Here is a 23,869-nt window from a genome sequence, read left to right as displayed (position 1 = left end):
AAAATTTTGTTTTGTTTTATATTTACATATTTACAACATATTATGTTTCACAACTGATATTCAACAAACACTTAAATTATTTAGATAATCATATATACACTGTATTTATACATATACAACACATGCTTTGTACATGTATGAATATCACAGATCGTTTTACCAGTGTTCAAATCGTCAAATATAATTCCTTTTGCAAAGTCTTTTATTCTTTTATATTAATTGATAAAGTAGTTATTTAACCACACTTATCCATTTTTTGTTTGTCCAATATATCTTTTAATTAGTCTTGTTCTGCATTTAAACTCTAGTACATTTCCATTACGAATTCACTTTTGTACAAAATTTAAAGATCCGAACAAATGATGAAATTTTTCCTGTCTATCCACAATGTCTTCCTTTGCAGCTGATGATTTATCTAGTTATCCTGATCACTTTGTATCCGCCTGTTTTGTTGGTGACTGTACGGTAATAGGAGTTGCCTCCCCTGTTAACACATCCTGTGAAGCATTTGGTGTGGGTTGATCGCCTTCAGGCATCTTTTTCTCCCAGAAATCACTAACACGCCGCGAAATATTACTATTTTCTTCCCTCCATTCTCTTTGCCATTGTCGCAGTTCCTGTACATCAGGCTCACGTCGTACCTAAAACACAGACATACACCTCATAAGATGTACAATTCACTCACAACTTCTCTTTATAAATCACACATTCTCTACCATGAAATATCCTGTAGTTCTGCAACCATGAGGTAAATATACAAAATAACACTTTTGTCACCGAAATGATTTGAGGAAAAACAATACAGATTTCTGGGGTTTGGTTGTTCATAATGAAACTTATAGCCACTGTAAATGGAGAGCATATTGCTCATAAAATCTCTATATTTTATCAGTGATCTGTTCACATTTTTTAGAAGCATATGTTTGATGCAATATGCCTGCCAACCCTTCTCATTTCATGACAATTGGAGACCAGAAATTGGTGTCACGACCAGGATGAGACTCTCATCACTCACCAGATATCCCCTCCAGTGAGACTGTATGATGAGGGTAGCCTCTTCCTCTGTCCAGATCAAAGACAAAGGAAGTGGTGGACGTGGGTGATCCTTCAACCACTCCTTAACAAATGGGATTTCTTCTAGCTGGACATCTTCTCTTCCAGTTTTCAATGAATTGTGTCTGAAAATATATACAATGAAAACTATTTTGTTCCCTGTTAAAATTATGAGTCTTATGTCAATACTGTATGTACATAATATGTTTTAAATGCATCAAAAGTGGTTTTATAATAATTCAGATTTGTAACTTGAACTGCAGCACATTAATTTATTTCATACAAGTCAAGTCACTCTAACTTGTAAGATTCCTCACTTTCAGCAGACAAAACTAACTTTGGATTGGTTTGTTATGTAATTTCACATCATTTGGTACCAGCTATGGTTATTGAATGATATGTCAAGTAAATACAAAATAATTCAAAGTGCATTGCATATGATGTTCTAACATTGGTAACTTACTTGTATAAATATTCTGTGAGGAAATCTAAGGCATTGAATTTTGTTCTCTTTCTCTGAAAATAAACCACATGAAATATAGAAACTTTAAGCAATGTTAAGCCACATATATTTTGTATCGCTATGTTCCAGAGTAACTTCATCAAAGGTACCCTTTAAAATAGTGCCCAGCTGGATGTAAAGCCATTAGGAGAAGGGAGACACCTGTCTCTAACTGTAATTTCCTACTACCAGTTAGACATTTGTACCTGTGTTGCATGTAATGGAAATTGACTGTTCAACTTCATAATTCAATCTCTGTATCGTTATCAAAATTAATATATGTTTATCATTATTTCATATTTATTTTAATCAGAATACTAAAAATGTATCTGATATGCTGAGTTCTACCTCCAGGCATTTTTCTTTCTTTGCTTGTCGCAGCATCTCCTCGAGGGCAGGTAACAGAACAGGGAATACATAATGTTCTAAATACTCAGTGGGACTACCTGTAACATACACAATAACCAAAGTCTTAACATTTCTTTGTTTGAAATGATTAAGAATTTTTTGTTACTTACATCTTTTCAATACAATGTATTATCATTGTTTCAAAAACTTAACAAATTCTGATAATTTCCGCACCATTTTGTTTTTTAAATTTTACTCTGGACCTGGTATGTAAATCAAATTAGTCACTATTAACATAAAATGTAGTTACAAATTTTACATTTGTTACATATTTTTGAGAAAAAACTATGACTTCACAAATGACATAATAAACATCATCAACATGCAATATCATTTTAACATTTCTATAGTAATGATATGTTTTAAAGCGTAAAACTATTTCTGATGTAAATTTACAAAATGTTGATTCCTATAAAGAATTTTGTTTCAATAACTAACAGCATATTATTCTGTTTTCATATTTTATCTATTACGTTGTTGTTAGGAAATAGATTCTCACATTTTTCCTTTGGCGGTGGAGGTGTTGGTGGAGGAGGTGGAGAATCCGGAGGTTTCTCTGTAAAGGCAAACCCAATACATGCCGGATGACTTGTAGCTGGGTTCACATCTTTCATAGGGTCTGTATCTGTTGCCACCTGTTCATGCATCTTGCCATAAAATACAGGATTATGTTTGGCTGGGTTATAGTCAATATATTCTGTCCGTACTGACATTGTATCATCTTCCCTGAAAGGGGGCCTCTGTGAGGCAAATTCTGAAAACATAATATTTGACATGTAAAACATGGACGGACATAATAAATCTATATTTATCTGCTGCACCTCGAAGACCTGTATGGTGTCTTTACATGCAACTGAATATGCTGTATTAACTGGCTACCAATGCTCTTCATCACATGTATATTATTTGTACATGTATGATATTTTACATGAAAAAATCTTAAGTGTCATCCTCTATTATAAAGATGCTAGTATATATAACAGACTTTCTTTGTGTTGATTATCAGTGATCAGGCAGCTCAATCTCAATCTGTATTGTAGAGCATCCAGCTATTGTTCTGAGGTCCTGGGTTCAAGTCCCTGTTACAGTGTAATGGTTCTGGATTGGGTTAGGTATCTCCCTAGCTATTAATTACATCAACATGTTGGATAGATATGCAAAAAGGTAAGTAAAGACCGAATTGAAATACTTAATTAGTATAAGTAATACTAAGCCTGATATACACTGTACCACCTACAACATGTACTGGGATCCTACCAGGAGTCATGAAGGAACAGTCGTCGTGATTAGGGAATTTTCAGTATCTCATGAAACACGTTAATAATACCATCATGAAGTATTTGTCAGCAGCTCCAGGCATTCGGAAATCTGGTCGCACAGTAGAACAGTCACGACTACTGGTTGGGTCCCAGTACTTGTGCATGCGATGATATAGCTGCGATGACATAGCTCTGAACGACAGACGGAAGATTTTTGACAGATGCCGGGAATGGAGTGGAGGCAGGGTATGATTATTTGTTCTAGCGAAGATGTACACATATATATCTCTGAACTTGGAACAGAGTGATGGCAGGGTATGATTATTCCACTACAAGTTATTGTGAAACCACGTGTGGAGTCACTACATAAGTATCAACAATATGGTCACTGCTAACAATAAGTATACTCACCAGGTTAGTGAAGGTCTTCGGGAATACGTAGAATATATAGAATGTATAGTACAGATATATAACAGTTCACAACACAGGTCTTCTTAGTTCGGCGTGGTTCTCTCGACTGGCGTTGGTGCCGTGTGCCAACCGGAAGCGCAGTAACACCCGAGGTGTTCCGAGTACAAAGTACCGAAGGCTTGCTCCCGGCCGACATAAGCCTGTTTCACCACACTCCTCCCCGTTTTAGAGTCCTCCCTGTGCTGTGCGACGATTGGTGGGTCTCCTGGCTCACGATGGTCCAGATGAGTCCAACGTATTTACAAGTATTTACATAAAGTCTCCGCACGTAAAGATAACGGCATGAGACTTGGGAGTCCAATTAGAGGCTATAGGGAGGTCCTCCCTACAGCCTGTAGCCCTCTGCTAGGGGATAGTGAGGAACTATAGGGACCAAAGTCCCTACAGCCCATACAAGGCAACAGCATTCCGAGTGGTGTGCTCCGCGATGTCCTTGGTGAGTGAGTCGAGCTGGGATGCTACTAAAGACGCGGTGTCCCCGAGATACGCAGGGGTGCTCACCTTGGCTTTCCTCAGTGGAAAGTAGGGAGAATCTGTCTCCAGCAGCAGCCGGTCTCGCGGAATCGCTTCCAAGGCCTCCAACTGCATCCTGTCAAAGCTGTGAACAGCGGCAGTGACCCCAAAATAGGTGTTGGGAAACCTACGGAGCCACGCACGCACCACATCCGCCTCCCCCATGAAGCAGTGGAGATGGATGGGCTGTTCCTTGGAGCACACGTCCTCCACCATGGTCAATGCTGCCCTGTAGATATCCGTCCCGTGAACGTCCCCCTTCACTCCTCTCAAGTGGAGCACGATTGGCTGGGTTGGTCTTGCCATCTTCAGTAGCTTGGCAAAGACCTCCGTCTGGCGCCTCCACTTGGCAATGGGGATGGTTCTGTCCAGGCCGAACTCTCCAAGAGCCACAACCTTCGGATGCTGCAACAGTCGTTGGAGGTGCAGCTTCTGGTCCACAGTGAGGGTCTCGCAGTGTTTTGGATGCACCCCCACTGCTACCTTCCATGGGCCCTCCAGCGTGAAGTCCACAGGTGGATAGTTGCTGGGCTCGCTGTAGATGATGACCCCTCCAACAAGAGCTGCTGGTACCGAAGGCTGTTCGATCACACTGCTGGAGAAACTGTAGCTCAGCAGCTCCTCAACAGTATGACCGCTAGATTTTCCCCAGATCTGGCGACTGGTCCGGTCGAGATGGAAATGGCTGTCATAGACTTCGAGCTTGCCTTGCTCTGCGTGGCTTTGTGGCTCTTCGTCGTCCGAGCTTGCTTCATCCACCACGACGAATTCCTCCAGACCTGGGAACTCCTCCTCCTCGATCTCTTCCGACTGCTCTGGTCCCTGCACCGTAGCGGTGACCTCGGCCACACACAACTCCTCCACAACACGTGACTCCTCCCTACCGTCCTTGTCTGGCAATTCCACTGTTGGTCTGGCCACCCTGTAGTGATAAAAATCACGCCTCAGTGACCTAGAGCACGAGTCTAGGATGGCCATCAAACACCTCCAGAATAAGAGGACAGCAGGAGAGTTGACAGGATGTAGTGAAAACTCCCTCGGTGCATTCAGTCCCAGTACCCTGCAGGCTTGTCCGTAAACGTCTTGATGGCACGGCTCCAAAAAGCTTCCTTCAGGGATCCGGCCAGACTGGTTGACCTTGTCTACGACCGTCTGCAGGGTTGTCTTTCTTCCGTACACTCTTCGCACCAACCACCTCAGGGCTTCAATCTGGCCAGGGATGTTAGAGCCGACGTCAGCGAACACGGCAGGCAGGTGCTTGGAGACTGCATGTCGCTTGATCCGTCTATCCCGCGACTGGCATCCGGACAAGGGACAATACGGTGGCACGGTCTTGGCCTGCTGGTCCGATGCTGACGTTGCTACTGGCGGCCGGACTGGGCTAATAGGTCTCCGTACCTTTGGAGGTGGCTGGTCCTCAGGGGCTCTGGATGCAGTCCGCTTCTTTACTTCTGCAACGGCCACACCACTCTCGTGGTGCGGACGACAGGGCGACACTGACGACGTGAAGTCCATGGGCTCCTCTAGATGTGCGGGGACATCTACTGTGAGGTCCAGGTCGTCATCAGCGCTACCGGTCTCTTCTGGTTTCTGGCTACCGTCCATGGCGTCAGCCCGAACCACCGACAACGACGGGTCTGTTTGGAGACGGACGTCTTTACACATTCCTGTTGCCGGGGTCCAGGTCGACGTTACCTCCTGGCGTTTGGGGCGTGACAAGCGGCTTCCATCTGTTGAGGGCAGGTGCTGGTCGATCCAGTGGTCGGGAAAATCGCACCGACAGTTCAACCTCATCTCACGGATCCACCTCTTGTCTCTTTGTTGATAGGCCAGGGCAGACTGTAGTCCCAGAACTTCCTCTTTCTCATCGACGGCTAGAGTCAAGATGGCAGTGTAAAACGCCATTGGCTCCAGCAACGTCCCGGCCTGGCTTACTCTCCGGATGCATTGGAGACTGGTCTCATCCTTGGTCCGGAGGGCGGCGATGGTTTTTCTTGGAGCGGGCCGAGCTGCCTTCCTGCCTGAGCGCTTCGGCTTGGAGGCAACCTTCCAACCACGCTTGCTTGGGCTGTCCGACATTTTTCCTGCAAGTAGAAAGTAGAACCGGTTACTACTATGAAAAACACTCAGGACACAGGTACACATCGATGAGCTTTGCCTGTTCCTTGGTTACATTTACGCAGGACCCATGATACCATTCTCTGCACTCTGCGCATTGTATCATGAGCTCGCCGACATCGGGGCCACGACAAACGCAATACAAACTTTCGTTCGTGGTCAGTGATAGCGGTTGACCCCTAGTGTTGTTTTGGCTGCGTAACTGGCGTTGTTTCTGTAACCAAGCTGGTAAATCCCTGTCTCGGCAAGGCTTGATGCGATCGTGATTGATTGTCACGAGTTTTTTCCTGAGCATTATCTCGTATACGTAATCGGTGAGTTTCCGCACGATTAATGCCGGTCCCTTCCAGGTTGGAGAGAGTTTGCTACAAACACCCTTAACCGTGGCTGTATCTAACACGTATACAGCATCGCCAACGGAGTATGACCTTACGAAGGTTTTCAGGTCATAATCTCGCTTACTCCTTGCTTGGCTGGTAGCCAGCTGGCTCTGAGCAAGCTTATGGGCGGCTTGTATTTCCGTGACTAACCTGGCCACATACGGTTCGTAATCCTCAGACTCCTCAGGATGAGGACCTGGGAACACGAGCTCGACAGGGGTATTAACCTCCCTCCCCAACATTAACATGTTTGGTGTGAACCCAGTGCTACGATTTACAGCCGACCTAATGGCTCCAGCGAGGAGCGGTAGATACTCATCCCATTTACTAGCTGACCGACTGGTAAAGCAGCGCACTGCGTCCATAACTGTCCTGTTAAACCGTTCCACTTGACCGTTGGCGGATGGTCTGAACGGCGTGGTCCGAGCTTTGTGTATTTTAAGCGCCTTACACAGCTCGGCGAACAAGTTGCTCTCGAAGTTAGTTCCTCTATCCGTAAAGATCTGTAACGGAATTCCAAACCGTGAGAAAAACTGGTTCACCGCGGCTCGAGCTGTTTCTTCAGCTGTTTGGTTTGGGAGCGGGATACACTCTACCCACTTGGTAAATTGGTCGACGATCATCAGGATACACGTGTTGTTATTAATCGTGGCTGGGAACGGCCCCATGAAATCGAGATGTACTCGTTCCATGGGCGCGCTAGCATGATATGATGTAAACCTCGCTCGCGCTCGCCGGTTAGGTTTTTTATTCCTGTTACAAGTTGCGCACGAGGCCACATAATTACGTATATCACGTGACATATTGTACCAATAAAACCGGGCCTTACACCTCCCGATAGTTCGTTCCTGACCCTGATGGCCCGCTGAAGGTAGATCATGAGACAAGGCCAGTATTTCCTGTCTCATGCTAGTTGGAGCGACTATCACTTTCTTAGTGAGATGTTGTGGATCCCGTCTCCATAAAATACCATCGTCATCTAAGGTAAATAATTCCTTATTGATCCAATAATGCTTTACTTCCTGGCTACTCAGCATTAGGGCTTCCTCAGTTGGAGTTTCTCTGGTTTTCAGCCAAGCACACAAGATGTTTAGCTCTGAGTCTCCCTTCTGGGCTGTGATAATGTCCTGCCATGAGTAGCCGTTAATCCAGGGTGATGGGTTATCACCATGGGTAACTGTTCTGATCGCTGGTGATGGCTGTGCTAGTGGTACTGCATCGTCCACAGAGTCAATGAAACGACTCCATTCTTGATGTTTCTTGGTGCAATAGTTACAGCCACCACACGGCAATTGCTCTGGCAATACATTGTGCCGATATTCCAGACAATCTTCGTCTTGGGACAGACGCGAAAGAGCGTCGGCGTTCACATGCTTTCCTCCTGGCCGATGACTAATCTCCATCCAATACTGGCTGAGTTCCTCTAGCCACCGAGCTAGCTGGCCGTTTGGATTCTTAAAATTCATCAGCCATTGGAGACTGCTATGGTCTGTTCGTACGTTGAAATGCCGGCCCAGAAGATAATGACGAAAATGGCGCGTAAATCTTATCACCGCTAGTAACTCCTTCCTGGTGGTGCAATATCTGCGTTGTTCAGGAGTTAGCGAGAAACTGCAATAAGAAATACACCTTTCCTCACCGTCTTGTATCTGCAGCAATTCAGCGCCAATCGCGAAGTCTGATGCGTCGGTGTCCAGAATAAATTTGCCCTCTGGGGTGGGGATACTCAAAACAGGAGCGCTACATAGAGCCGTTTTAAGCTTCTCAAAGGCATCCTGTTGTTCCTGTCCCCAGTCAAACTTATTCTTTCCCGTCAGAGCGTAAAGCGGCACGGACAATTCAGCAAAGTCCTTGATGAAATTTCTGTGGTAGTTGGCAAACCCACAGAAACGTTCTACATCTTTGGTACATTTAGGGGGCTGCCAATTGCGCATTGTCTCGATAGACCCTTTGCTCAACTCTAGACCGTTACGCCCAACAACTCTGCCGAGATACTCTACTTCTGTCTGGAATAGGTCGCATTTCTTTGCCTTGAGCTTGATACCGTACTCTCGAAATCGCTGGAACACCTGGGCTAAGTTGTCCAGGTGGCCCTCAAAATCATCGCCGAGTACGAGAACATCATCCAGGAACGCTAACACAATGTTCCAATGTAGTCCTCTCAGTACCAAACTCATGACTCTTGAAAACGTGCTTGGTGCATTGGTCAAACCAAAGGGCATCCGTTTGAAGTGGTATAGGCCGTACTTGGTGGTGAACGCTGTTTTGCATCTATCCTCGTCCTTGACCTTTATTTGCCAATAGCCCCATGTGGCATCCAGTTTTGAAAACCACATGTTTCCGGACAAGGTGTCGATACATTCTTCCACCAACGGTAAAGGGAATACATCCTTCCTCGTCACATTATTTAAAGCCCTGTAGTCAATGCACCATCTCACGCTTCCATCACGTTTCCGTACCAACACTGGAGACGACGCCCACTCTGACATTGAAGGTTCAATGACATCAGCTTTCAACATCTTCTCCAAGTGCTTCTCCTCCTCCCCAACAAAACAGCTAGGTGTTCTTCTGAACCGCTGTTTGATTGGACGCGCATCGCCCGTGTCAATAGCGTGCTCTATTGCCCGAAAATTCCCAATATCAAACTCAGATGAGGAAAACACGTCGGCATACTCATTAAGCAAGCGCTTCAATTGTAACCGTTGTTTTTCCTCCAGTCCTGATGTTGATCTCTCAAATAAATCTTTAAGATAATCGGGAACCTCCGCAGCTTCAGATTTGGAGATATTGTACGTACGGAAATCGGCGTCAGTATCCAATCCTTTGTGATCCTCTGGAAGTATTTCGTCTACTTCATGTGCCATACCAACCCGCTGGTTACGGAACAGGGTTACTTTCCGGTCTGACAGGTTGATAAACGACATCGTCGGATTCTGTGTACCATTGAAACAGACACGACATGCCAGCATGGTCTTCACATCTGGCTGGATGTAGTAGGCTTTATCCTCCAGAGGTTGTTCTGCTACACACTGTAACCGAAGAACAGAGTTCGCCGGCACAGTAACGCGTCGAGCCGTTCTGATCCTCACTGCAGAGACAGCACTGTTGGAGTCCTCAGTCATCGTCTGGAAAGGTATCTTTCTGTCCTGAATACAAAAGGTATTACCCTTCATATCCACGGTAGCTTGAAATGTGGTCATGAAATCCAAACCTATGAGCATTTCGTCCTCAATGGGCGCGACATACAGTTTTTCTTTGAACTTCAAGCCATCAAGATCAATAGATGTTAGATCTATTAGATACCCTTTCATCTCCATCTCTCTACCAGCACCTCGCAAAGTAAATTCTTCAAGGACACTTGGTGGACTCTGAAACGAGTTATATAACTTGTCAGAGATCAGCGTCACTTCAGATGCTGTATCAATGATAGCATTGATTCGTTTACCATGGACTGATACTGGTACAGTGATCATCGATGGAGACTTGAGCTGTCTGATAACCAAAGGTCTCTTAGCTGAACGTAGGCCATCTTCAACTTGGATCAGGCTCTGGCCCTCTAGGCTGATCCCTCCGCGTTTAAATCTTCCGAGAAGGACACATGCTTAGCACTGGGAGCTGCAGCACGATTATCTGCCTTTCTCTTCGGACAGTCGCGAGCCATGTGTCCAAAACCGTTACAGGAAAAACACCTTCCATTATTTGGTGATGGTGACCTTGACCTGTCGTAGCTTGTCCTGGACCCGGATTTCAGGGACTCTAGGGTCCGGAGTATTGACTGTATGTCTGACTGCATCCGTTCGATTTTGTCGTCAATACCATCAATCCTCTTGTTGACATTCGCCTCGGTGGTCCCTGAAGAAGCCTGTTTGCGGCTCTGACGCACGTGCGGTGTGTCCAGCTCGGTGTCGCTACCGGACTCTGCGTCACGTGACGCCAAAATCTCGCGTACATCGCGTTTTGAAGCTCTGTCGAATATGGTCTGGTGATTGAACTTGTAACTTTTAATTTTATCAATCACCAGCTCCACCGATTCGAGGTTCAAATTCGCGACATATTGTCCCGCGTCCTTGTCGGAACATCCGTGACAAATGCGTTTCATGGCCTGTCGCTGCATGAAATGCTCGGGCAAATCAGGGTACGCGCGTAATGCTAACTGCATCACCCTGTCCGCCCAGTCCTCGATGGTTTCGCCTACTTTCTGGCTTGAAGTTGACAACTGATCTTGAGCCGTATCGGGCATTATTAACCCACCGAAACGCTTCTCAAGTTTTTCTAAGAGGTCGTTGAAACCTATGCCATCATGACGTTGGATGGTGGAGGCATAGAAATCGCTAGCCTTTCCTTCCAGACTCCAACATAGGTTGTCCCTCATCTCATTCAATGTCCAGTTGTTAACTTCAGCGAAACGGATAAACTTGTGTTTGAAACCCATCCAACTGTCCTTCCCATCGAATTTCACGCCCTTAGGAAGAGCAACAGTTTGCCTATCAGGGTACTGTCGGCCTCGCACAGCTTGATGTTGACCTCTGGGTTGGCCTTGGGGATGATGCCCATTGGGTTGACCTTGGGGTTGTACCTCTTGGCGTGCTTGCCCTTGAAGTGGACCCTGATAATAATCTGGCTGCTGGTATCCCTGGGGGTTACCTTGAGGATAATCGTGTGGGTGTCCTGGTTGGTACCTCTGGGGTTGACCTTGAGGATGACCTTGGGGTTGCCCTTGCCGATAGTCCTGTAGTTGACCTTGAGGATAACCTTGAGGGTGACCTTGAGGGTAGCCGTGGGGTTGACCTTGAGGGTAGCCGTAGGGTTGACCTTGAGGGTAGCCTTGGGGTTGACCTTGAGGGTAGCCTTGGGGTTGACCTTGAGGGTAGCCTTGGGGTTGACCTTTGGGGTTGACCTTGAGGGTAGCCTTGGGGTTGACCTTGAGGGTAGCCCTGGGGTTGACCTTGAGGGTAGCCTTGTGGTCCACCTTGAGAGTAACCTTGTGGTTGACCTTGGTACTGGTTTGCGTGTGCCCCATGCATATTCATATTGGGCCCATAGGGGGTCTGTTGATACCCCTGATAAGCTGGCTGACCTTGGGGAGGGTAGCCGGCCTGAGATTCGTTCATAGACAGTGTAGGAACACCACCCACGTTACTAGGGCCTGTATATGGGTTCGACATAGGGGGTACGCTCCATGTTTGGGATGGTTGGTTCTGTTGACTGGAAAATGAACCTGGATGTACTGGCGACGGGGACGCAGAATGACCAGTAGCCATTAGTGGGCTACTCGCGGTCGCAATTACCGGCGTAGATATTACAGTTCTCGGACTGGTAAGCAACGGCGGCGGCAAATTTAGGGACGGTTGTACCCTGCATGTCGCTACACCAGGTGAGGGTATCTTAGCGATAGCCCCTCCTGTTGCCTCAGTGTTGACTGGGCCTGGCTGACGTCTCTCGATGAGCTCGGATACATTAGCTTCTAAAGTGTCAGCAATAGTGTCGGCCTGACTTACCTGTCCAGTTGGCAATGTTTGTTTAAATGATTCCAGGGACGTATTCAGTTCGGACTTTTCTTCGGCACTATCCCCTTCATTAAAAGTGAATAAAGGGTTAGGCGCGAAATCAAACAAATGGCTTATCTCCCCAGCCCGAACAAACTTAATATGCCCCAGACTCTCTGGCGTGATATTGCCATGGGATCTAGCCTGAATAATTTGGGTAGCCGTCTTCTCGCCCACACCTGGAAGGGCTCTTAAGTCCCTTGACGTAGCAAAATTAATGCGGACTAACGTCTTCTCTCGCGTCGTAATTCCAGTCATGATTGTAGTACCGTAAACAAATAGGTGGTATCGTGTTACTCTTTGCGTAAATGTAACCAAGAACACACGAAATGCTCAGAAAAGCAAAATATTAATGAACAGTAGTACTATTATCGTGTTACCCTATGTAAACTAATACAATGGACACACGAAATGCTCATAAAATCAAAATATTAATGAACAGTAGTACTATTATCGTGTTACCCTATGTAAACTAATACAATGGACACACGAAATGCTCATCAATAATATAATAACAGTTTATATTGTGTAATCACCACCGTTTCAACAGTTTAAGAACAAAAAATAACAGTTTCAGACCTATAAATAGTCAAAAAATGACAAACTCTGAACCAAATAATTTTAAGTTCAACAATATATGAAACAGCAATAATTATCTGTGTAATTACAAATGTCAAATATTAACAAAATATCCTGAGGAAGTAGACAACAATATCAGAACGACAACTCGTGAATTATCTGAAATAGACAACCCAAGTCGACGAAAACAACTTCCTTTGGGTAGTCTCTACCAATCCCGAAACCTGTATCTTTGAGGCATTTCACTTCAGACATAATTTTTTCAGTGTCGGTATAGTCACGGAAACCCGCGATTAATGGGCGTGGTTTAACCTGTCCATCATTTTCTCCACGTGCTCGGCTGGGATTCCCTACACGATGTGCTCTTTGTATAAACATGTCTTCACCTTCACTGATATTCAGCTTTGTTTTAATAAAGTTTTTAACAACATCTATGCCCCTTTCACCTGCTGAATACGGAATACCGTAAAACAACAAATTGTTGCGACGACTTCTTGCCTCCAAATCAATTGCTCTATATTCCAGATATTTCATTCTGTCTTCTAAACTATCAATATTTTCCTGTATGCTTTCAATGTCCTCTACGGCTATATCAACTTGTTTACTGACCTTGTTCAGGGCGACTTCAATACCATCGAGCTTCATAAGCTTTCCCATCATAACACTCAGTTTCTCATCTACAGACATAGATTCAAACTTTGATAAGTCCAGACCAGTGTCCACTTTACTGCCCCCTGTACTGTGCCGTTGCCGTTTGGAGGTGACCTTGACGAACTCGTCGTGGCCATTTTGATCTTCGTCGCTGGATGTGTCCTGGCCTTGTACAGAAAATCCACATTTCCCTGCTCTAGAACTGTTCAAAGCACCTCTACCGCTACTTCCTCCTCTCGTTCGACAACCTCTTCTTCCACCAGTCATTTTTTTAGCAAATTTAAGCCACTTTAGCACCATATATTAGCAATATTTCACCAGAGGTAATTTAACGTGTGACCACTGTCGTGTCACGTGACATTTACGTGTCAAAGCAAACTGATTTAACAATCTGATTAGATACAATGTAGATTTATATAAGGACTCCGAAGAAAGTACAAGAGATGAGAACCAGATGTTTCAACAGAGTAACCGTTCTCTATTCCGCCGGTGATGACTGCGATACAAATATGTCATAATAGCAAACGAAAATGTAAGACCATTGGCCCGCCGATGAAACCTGACTGGCCCTTTGAATATCATGTAGCACACAATACGTTTTATCTTATCTTTGTTCATCTCTTTTGTATCTCTTTTGGCCGCACCAACATCATAATGCTATTTACATACACTTGAAAAATGAACTTGCATGATAGTTCATGATATTGAAAAAACGTTCTGACAAGTCTGGAATAGTTTCCTTTCGACTTATTGAAACATTATTTTTTCTCTGTCAGGTTATCTACAAAACGGCAAGGGCCTTGTAGCCTAAGCACTTTACTCTTAGCCTACTATCAACTCTTTGGCTCATTTTCTTTATACTTTATACAGGCCCGTGGTTTCACATATCACACCTACTCACTAGTATAGATAAAACATGTAACTACAACTTACAAAGGATTCATGAAATACAGTTGCACTATTTCTGGAATTTAATGAAAACTACTTTTGTTCATGTTAACATGGTTTTTATCCGAATACTCCGGTTTCCTCCCATAATAAGATCAAAAGTGATTGATATTACACTATTTGTTATCCAATCGATGTATATATGTATCTAAATATAGTTAGCTTGCTTAAATCTTTTTCAAAGGAAATATTACAGCCTGCTTTTTTCTCTTTTTATCTATCAATCTCTGTCAATATCTATCTATATGAATTATTTTAGCTAAATCTTATCACGTTCGAAGAGTTCACATTCCCATACTATTTTGAAACTCAACTTGAATTCACGTTTCATGATAATATCGATAACCTTATCTTGAATGTACATTTTCACCAGAAGTTTTGTCATAGAATATACCTATACGATCATTTTGCTTACATAGGTCACTTATGTTTCTAAAACGAAAACGTAAATTAAATTCAATTGCCGGTATTCGAACTATAACTTCCAGAAATGGTATTAATAGAAGTCGATACATGTCACGCTTATCTGGTTACCACTCCCTTTGGAGGATTAAACCATGTTCATGACTTCACTTTCTTTAGTATAAACTTTAAAGACATTCAGTACTTTCCAAAATGTATCGCCCTATAAAGGGAAGAAGATGCACATTGTTGTCGAGATAGTAAAGGTTAACAAACTTACATGATCGAAAGCCATAAAGAAATAAAGAAAACTCGAGAAATATTCAGAATTTTCAGACATGATATTTTTAAAAAATGCATTCGCATATCAAATATTGTGCCGTGTGTATTAAATGAAACATTTCTTCAGCTTTCCTACTTTTACTGATGTATTTTTGTACAAACAAGGGGATCTTAAAGTCGAAATTGCATAGTTATTGATTCATTATGTAATAAGACATAAATGTAAAAGATAAAATTAATATGAATATACTCTCCTACAGTTGCACTTACAGCTTTTACTTTGAATTTTAGAACTGTAGTTCCAGCTTCCAAGACGAAACCTTTGAATTTAATTCTCAGACTATGAAAAATGACCATTTTATATGAAATACTTCTCGCTGGGACTAAAACGTTCGGTTTCGGGTACTTTAGCTGGATATTGATCCACGAAGGAATAGAAATAAATAGCCTTGCCAATCTGGTGACATTAAAGTGCATGGTATGAATTCAGTTAATCTCCAAAACGTCTGGAAGTCGTTACAAATCAATCACTTTTTCCTCTCGCCCTCCCCCATCTTCAGAGACTCTTCCCACAGCTATAACCAACACTGCTGTTATCTTGGCAAACGTCCCTCTCTCCTCTGTACAAGACAGTCAATGTATATGTGGAAAATGTTTTGTAAAAGTTCTAAAATGATCGGGTTCCCATGAAAACATTTAATTAAACGTGTAATATGTCACTAACAATCCGGTGGTAATACATTTTACCTTGTCCGTCGCAATTTAATTCGTTGATCGGGGAGGTTAACCTAAGTATCTTTTTACTACTCCGATCAGTTTTTTTCCTAGATGTCCTCGGTAGTAAGTACATGTACCGTTTGCGCACTAACATGATGACCACAACGAATACTTAATTCTTTTCGTAATTGAAATGAAGTCTTGATTTATGAAAGCTTGCTATCCTTTCATAACTTAACTCCATATTCAAAAACATTCATATCAACCATAACAAAAATACATTGGTGGGAGGTAAAACAAAAATATTTTATAAATATCATTAATAAATCACTTAGTTGGTCCATTTAGAATATATCTATTAGGTCACTGACACCCAAACTGCCTGTTCACCCGTGATTTATCTTGGCCGACATCCGCACAAGAAACTTTCGTCATTTAGAACACTCTTAAATGTCCTGCTTCATCACTATATTTCATATTACTACAATTTCATATATTGATGCTTTCTTGTTGCGGATTAACATCCGTATAGACACTCCTAGTAAACAAACAAAGTTAACCATACTCCTCCGCTGAAAGTAGTCCCATTCACATCAGTCAGTCTAACCGGATACTGGCGTATTGCTGGGATCATGAGCGTGCGTATGATTTGGATATTACATCTCGCCGGCGAGAAACTAATTGAAACGAAAATTGGATATGACATGCTCTTGATTTCACAACAGCATAAATCAAAGTGCGGTTCGGTGTAGTTTTTACTAATACTCGTATATAAACTCGTATATCGATTGGAGAGCCATATTTAGCTGGCTGTGCGTTAAATCAGAAAATAAATATGAAATGCAATGCCATATCAGTTATGTCGAGGGAAATAAAGGCGCTATAATCAGTTTTATTACCGATAAGTTTCAAAATTCATTATTGGTACGGTGCGATTGAAATGTCTATGCGTTGTATAGTTTTCAATCATTTATCTACTCTTATTTCCACGTTTTCATCTAAGACGTGTCATACATGATATAGCTTTCTTATGAATCATAATGCAACATACAAAACATGGAAGATTTAAATAGTTTAAGTAAGTTAGACTATTGAAGGCTAGATTTTAAGCCTATGAGCTAATTACATTGCTGTTGTGAATCCTCTTCACGAATTTGAATACGAATTTGGCTGCTTCAAAAGTTAAGCAATATATGTTTTAAAAAATAAACCTATTGTTATTGTTCTTGTACAAAACCTGGCCAATTCGTAGTGTCTACTAATAATGTGAAACTCAATATTTATTGAGGAAAAATCAACAAGTGTTTTACATACTGCCAACCACATATAATATTACTGTGGTTTCCAATGATAATTGATAAGGCCCAACTATGAATACCTTAATTTTCATTCAAGCAATACCTCTCAAACCTGCCCTATTACATGTATGTTCCCTGCCAACAGCAAAAATCTTTCATACGAAGATCTTAAAAATGTCCATTTCAGACAAATGGAGATACCTAGAGTATTGAAGCAACATAACATGGGGATGTTACGCGCATTTGAAATAGAAGAATCAAAATAAGCTAATACTTTTTACTTTTAGATAAAACGTATAAGCAAACCTTTTGATGACGTCAGTTTGCCAGAAAAAAAGTGTGATGACTTACTTGTAAGATTAGAATTGTATACAAAAAACTCAAACCCCATTCTGCTGTGGGCGTTCCTTACTTGCTGTCTTTAGTTCTTGTTTTTATACTACTATATAGTTCATTTTGCGTGGCATTTCTCAAGTAGTAAAGAACCACCAGAAAGTACACTTCACACTAGTTAATTACACAAATGATGCTCTATTGGAGAATATATTGACTAATCAGATTTTCTGATTCACATATCACAGCTTGCTTTAACCATGACTTTATTTTTGCTTTAACCATGGTTTTACTTTGTGACATAACGTACGAAGCAAACCTTTTTCTAACGTCAGCTTGCCAGAAACAGGTGTGATGACTTACTACTTGTAAGCTTAAAATTGTATATAAAAACTCAAACCCCATTCTGCTGTAGGCATTCCTTACTTGTTGTATTGTGTATATATAGTTCATTTTGCGTGGCATTTCTCAAGTAGTAAAGAACCATCAGGGGAAAAAACCTCAAACCTTATTCTTCTGTGGGCATTCCTTACTTGTCTTTAGTTTTTGTTTTTATACTACTATATAGTTCATTTTGCGTGGCATTTCTCAAGTGTAAAGAACCACTAAAAAAAACTGAAATCCCATTCTGCTGTGGGCATTCCTTACTTGTTGTCGTTAGTTCTTGTTTTTATACTACTATATAGTTCATTTTGCGTGGCATTTCTCAAGTAGTAAAGAACCACCAGAAAGTACACCTCACACTGGTTAATTACACAAATGATGCTCTGTTGAAGAATATATTGACCGTCGACCCACAACAACGATAATACTGATTTCCTGGAAATCGCCGGACACAATATTCATTCAGTATCGTTATTATGATTATACCGATTTCCGAGAACGTCAGACAACATATTCAGTCGGTATCGTTATTATGATTATACCGATTTCCGAGAACGTCAGACAACATATTCAGTCTGTATCGTTACCATGATTATACTAATTCCCTAAAACGTCAGACAACATACATGCATTCAGTCTGTATCGTTACCATGATTATACTAATTCCCTAAAACGTCAGACAACATACATGCATTCAGTCAGTATCGTTACCATGATTATACTAATTCCCTAAAACGTCAGACAACATACATGCATTCAGTCAGTATCGTTACCATGATTATACTAATTCCCTAAAAACGTCAGACAACATACATGCATTCAGTCAGTATCGTTACCATGATTATACTAATTCCCTAAAACGTCAGACAACATACATGCATTCAGTCAGTATCGTTACCATGATTATACTAATTCCCTAAAACGTCAGACAACATACATGCATTCAGTCAGTATCGTTACCATGATTATACTAATTCCCTAAAACGTCAGACAACATACATGCATTCAGTCAGTATCGTTACCATGATTATACTAATTCCCTAAAACGTCAGACAACATACATGCATTCAGTCAGTATCGTTACCATGATTATACTAATTCCCTAAAACGTCAGACAACATACATGCATTCAGTCAGTATCGTTACCATGATTATACTAATTCCCTAAAACGTCAGACAACATACATGCATTCAGTCAGTATCGTTACCATGATTATACTGATACCTTGAACCTCCAACAGTATATTCAGTCAATATATTTACCCTGATAATACTGATTTCCTAGAACATAAGACAACATATTCAATCAGTATCGTTAGCCTAGAACGTCGGACAACATATTGACTCTGTATCGTAAGTATGATTTTACAGATTTCCTAGAACGTCATAAAACATATTCAGTCATAATAGTTAGTATGATAATACTAATTTAGACTGTGTTGAATTTTTTTAAATGTATACACTATGAACATTCTGAATCACTCTTTGCTATATGGGCGGTGATAATGGTCTATGGCTACATTCACAAAGTGACTGGGAAACGTTTCTTGTTATTGTCATTCCAGGTACAATTATGTGACAATTAAATCTTACATAAGTCCATATAGGTTAAAGCTATTAAAACTAAAAAGGAAGTATGTTTGAATGTTGTTGGTTTTTGTAATTTATTTTTAGAAATATGGCTTCGAATACGATGAAAACAATATTTTCAAGAACTCCCTGATTGGAGCCAATGACAAATGGTAAAAATAAGTAATTAAATAAATTGATTAGACACATGCGGAATAAACTAGATTTTACGCTTCAACAAATCGGCAAGTGAATTTTGAGAGTTATCTAGCACACTATATAGCGGCTTGCTTTAACCATGCCTTTATTGAATTACATTAGACTAGTGTTTGTCATCATTTTCGTTTTTACACTTTCTTTGCCATTTTGTATTGATTTTGAATTTCATTTGAAGGAAGCTCTGAGCGGCAACCAGGAAAAACATATTCTGATATTACTATAAAAGGATGGTTTGCATGTTGTTTAAGATGTAGCAAAATGATAACAGTTTTCGATAAACCTATATCATGTCTGTAATATTTATATAAACATACTAATTGGTATATTGCCATTTTAGTTCCCATGTACTAGATAAATTAAGTGCTAATGTGCTAAAAAGCAGACCTTGACACATATGAAAAGGATTCAAAATAAATTAAATCAAATTCCTAAATCAATCAATACAGCTGATTTGCCATGTTCATTTGTTTAATGTGTTGTTATGTCACTTCCAATCACCACAGAAGCCTCAAGCTCCCCGCTATTTCACTCTTCAATCTCTCTATTTGAGTACCAATATTCCTTAATGACGGTAAATTGCAACCTGTCGTAACAATCCTTCATTGATGTGCCAATTGGGTGTAAGGGCTGATATATAAAAAATACATAAACAGTAGAAATAACCCCATATCTCGGCTTTAGACAGGGAATGTTGCTATCTCTTCAATCATTGAATAATGATGACAAATCGAGTGTTTACTTGCGAACGGCAATCAGAGCTCAATCTGGAATCTATACTGCTTGCCAAGACCTTTCGATCAGCTTTTAAGCTCAAACATACTGTTACAGTAGGTTCTGCAATACTTTGTCTGGGTTTATTTGGTTGATATACCAGATTGGTTTTCAGTTTCTCGTCTGTGTTTCATGAAGAGGTCTAACTTTCGGCGTAAATCAGACCCGACTAGGACTAAGTATTGTGCCTCCTAGGCCGTCTGATGAAGGAGGCCATGGATTCTTACTTTGACCAAGTTGATCTTTTGTACATGTTTACAAACTATGTGTTGATAACTTAAGACACAATATACTATCTTCTATCAAATCTATCATAAATAAACGGAATACCTACATGTAATAATTAAGCAATTAAATTAATATCTTCACTAAATAAAGCATTAACAATATAGGTTTGAATGAAACATTTCCAAAAAATAAAACATATTCGTTCTTGTCATTTTAGAAATAGTTGATACAATTGTAGTAGTAATTTAAACTGTGTCAGTTTCAATGAGAATCAAGATTGAATGAAGAAATGTAAATAAATTATAGCGTATGTTATCATATCGTATGAGAATATTTTTCCGAATGAGATCATATTTTCTACAATAGCAATTTCCTGTTGTCTCAATAACCATATTACAAACATAAAACGTGTTCAGGGTTTCATCAGCATATTTTTATTTCCTTTCGATTTGTTTGATGTATTTTTTCAAAGAACGAATATTTTGAACCCAAAATTTGAAAGTTCATCAACGTAATCTTTGTTGAAATAGCTATACGGCCTGTGCAACCGTAGCCATATATTCAGTCATTTATTAAACAAAACTCAACATTGTAAAGGTTTTGGAAAGATTTATTGATGTACACAAATAGAGACAATGGTGTTGGTCTAAAATTACGTTTTGACGTTTACTTTTTGTCATTCTATCTATAATTTTCTTGTAGTTACAGTTCAACATTGTTTTGATATTTACAAGAAGAAACACGTTCACTAAGATTTTTATGCATAAAAGTTGTCTTTAAACTTTCTTTAACAGCAGAACATTTCAATTCTTATCTAAAACTACAGAAAAAAATAATCAACAAATTTCGAAATTAAGATTACGGTTAGTCGAAATTTCCTCTTTGGCTTCCACAATTGAAAATCGTTACGCTTACGAAACCAAGATGATATATTATACATGTTGTTTTCTCACTTAAGGGTTTTCTTTAATTCCACGTGTGGTACTAATTGCTTATTCTGTGTTAAAACTAAAAACGCGTAAGATAAGTGAGAATGTTAATTTGTTTCAAACAAAGAAGAAATAATTAGTTCTGTGTTTGGCGCTGCTACGGTCTAGTCGTAATAATGACGTGCTTTTCACCGATCAATTCATTTCGTGCATTGAACATAATAAGAAAAGAAAACGGTATTCGTGATTTGAAACTAAGTTAATTAGTTAATTGGAATACTACCTATTAAGTCTAAACCCAAATCTAGCGATCTTTTCTAACAATCATTATATTTTTTCTATGTTTGAGTTAAAATCGTAATGAGTACACACGGTGACGTTATTAAGATAGAATTGTTCTAAATAAATAGCTTTCGGAAACGGAATACAGAAAACTAGTTTTAACGTGAAGAGCTTACGATGCAGAGGCATACTCAACTACTCCGTTTTCAACATGCTAGAATAATCTGAATGACTACTAAAGGAGAAAACATACATATTTTAGAACTCTTTGTGATCATTTTCTGTCACATCTCTGCATTTCTATCTATGATACTGAAGGTCGACTGAAACGGTACGGATTTGTTGTAAAGGGCTTTCTGGAGTTACTTTCTTCAGGAACTCACTTATCACTTCAACTTATTGTTGCTTTTTATAAATATCCTTATTAGAAATCTACAACATAACAACAAAAAATGCTCACTATACAGAAAGAAATACAACATTTTCCAAACGCAAATACGTACTTCACCAGAAATAACAAAATGCATGCGGGTTTGGGATCTACTAAATCAGGGTTAAAAGTCGGTCAGACCGCATCTAACTCATTGTTCTTAGGACCACAATTAATTACAGATAGGGCGAGCGTGTCGGACCAGGAGATGAAAAGGATCACACTGAACGACTGTCTAGGATAGAATACAATGTCCCTATACATTATTCATGGTAACAAATAAGTAGCTGTGTAGAATGTGGTAGTTATCCTATAAAGCTTGTATGGCGACAGCTTAGTACTTCCGTGGGGTCTCAGCAGGTAGAACAGAGAGTGTGGGCTGCCCGATCACATTCCACAAATTTGAACCAATTGTTCATATGAGTATAACTTGACCTTAATCCCGTTTCCCTCCACTTACATGTCCTTATAATATAATACTGTACCTGCATTAGTAGGGTGACAGTGCCTATCATTATACCTCAAGTGAGAATTTTTGCATTCGTGATTGTCTGATGAGATATTTGGAGAGTATTTTACATTAATTTATTGTTCTCAAGTGAGAATCCTGCATTCTGATTAGTCGAGATATATTTGATATTTCACACTATCACAACGCAGGTAACATTAGAACAATTAGAACAATAGGAAAACAATAGACACGTTTGTAGCAACTCCCTAGCAACGGGTGATAGTGTATTTTTGACAGTGCAAAATATTAACCGCCCGAAAAAGATGCGCACTCGTTTCTTTTTTCGACACCATCTTTGTTTTTTTGAAGCGACGCTTCAAAATTTATCTGGAGCTTTTTGGTAATATTTTTGCCAAAGTAGTCTATTTATAAATTTTTTCATCAAATTAAGTACGCAGCTTTCCGTTACGCTTTTTCGCTTACCGTCCAACGCTATATGTTGGTTTTTATGAACCCGTCATGATTATTCGTTCTAGCGAAGATGTACACATATTTATCTCTGAACTTGGAACAGAGTGATGGCAGGGTATGATCATTCCTTCTATATGTACCACCAATTGCAACGGCTTGCATATTTTTGTGTTTCTTTTTGTTTGTTTTAGATTTTTTTTTTTTTTTTTTTTTTTTTTGGGGGGGGGGGGGGGGGGGTCACAAATATCGTCTTAACCAAGAATATTGCACCGAACTGAAGAGTACGCATAAATATTAGAACCAATATTGTTTTGCATAAGCATATCTATAACGGCATCGTGAGTTGTGCGATGTAGCATAGATTCTAGTACAATTACTGCAGTAGCCGTTGGTCCCCGTCGACAAGCTATTGAGAATCGAAACGGGTTTTTCTACTTCAAAACCAACAATTGCAGTAATTAAAGATTAGATATATAAGTCTTTAAACCAACAAGAAAGAATAAGGACAAAAACACGGAACAATAGCCAATAGGCATACCTTTGACAATTTCATCCCACAGATTTTTTGGTGGAACCCTTGTTATGACCGCCATGTTGTTTATGACCGTATCACCTCTTATAAGATTTTCCTTGGGCAAAATGTAGTTCATATTTATTCGCTCTAAATATGGAAAT

General features: G+C 40.6%; 2 protein-coding genes across 2 annotated transcripts; both read right to left on the bottom strand.

The window, feature by feature from the left end:
• On the bottom strand, positions 1-23,869 carry LOC138323394 (IQ domain-containing protein K-like). The gene is made up of 6 exons (XM_069267979.1): positions 23,733-23,869; positions 2,463-2,717; positions 1,904-2,001; positions 1,517-1,569; positions 1,016-1,178; positions 1-641 (listed from the first exon to the last, which is right to left on the bottom strand). Exons 1-6 carry the CDS (start codon positions 23,842-23,844, stop codon positions 429-431), a joined length of 894 nt encoding a protein of 297 aa, XP_069124080.1. The 5' UTR covers positions 23,845-23,869; the 3' UTR covers positions 1-428.
• Positions 3,559-6,285, bottom strand: LOC138323393 (uncharacterized). The gene has a single exon (XM_069267978.1). The coding sequence runs from the start codon at positions 6,283-6,285 to the stop codon at positions 4,075-4,077; it is 2,211 nt and encodes a 736-aa protein (XP_069124079.1). The 3' UTR covers positions 3,559-4,074.

This window comes from Argopecten irradians, chromosome 5, assembly GCF_041381155.1.
Source record: "Argopecten irradians isolate NY chromosome 5, Ai_NY, whole genome shotgun sequence".
Taxonomy (NCBI): Eukaryota; Metazoa; Mollusca; class Bivalvia; order Pectinida; family Pectinidae; genus Argopecten; species Argopecten irradians.
The sequence above is the reverse complement of the archived record's forward strand: the minus strand, read 5'-3'. Positions and strand labels throughout refer to the sequence as shown.

Coding starts and splice junctions, on each gene's coding strand:
- LOC138323393 (XM_069267978.1), bottom strand. CDS start 6,285: ATGTCGGACAGCCCAAGCAAGCGTGGTTGGAAGGTTGCCTCCAAGCCG.
- LOC138323394 (XM_069267979.1), bottom strand. CDS start 23,844: ATGAACTACATTTTGCCCAAGGAAAATCTTATAAGAGGTGATACGGTC. Junction 2,718..23,732: donor GTGGGATGAAATTGTCAAAG/GTATGCCTATTG, acceptor TTATGTTTTCAG/AATTTGCCTCACAGAGGCCC. Junction 642..1,015: donor CTCACTGGAGGGGATATCTG/GTGAGTGATGAG, acceptor TCTGTGTTTTAG/GTACGACGTGAGCCTGATGT.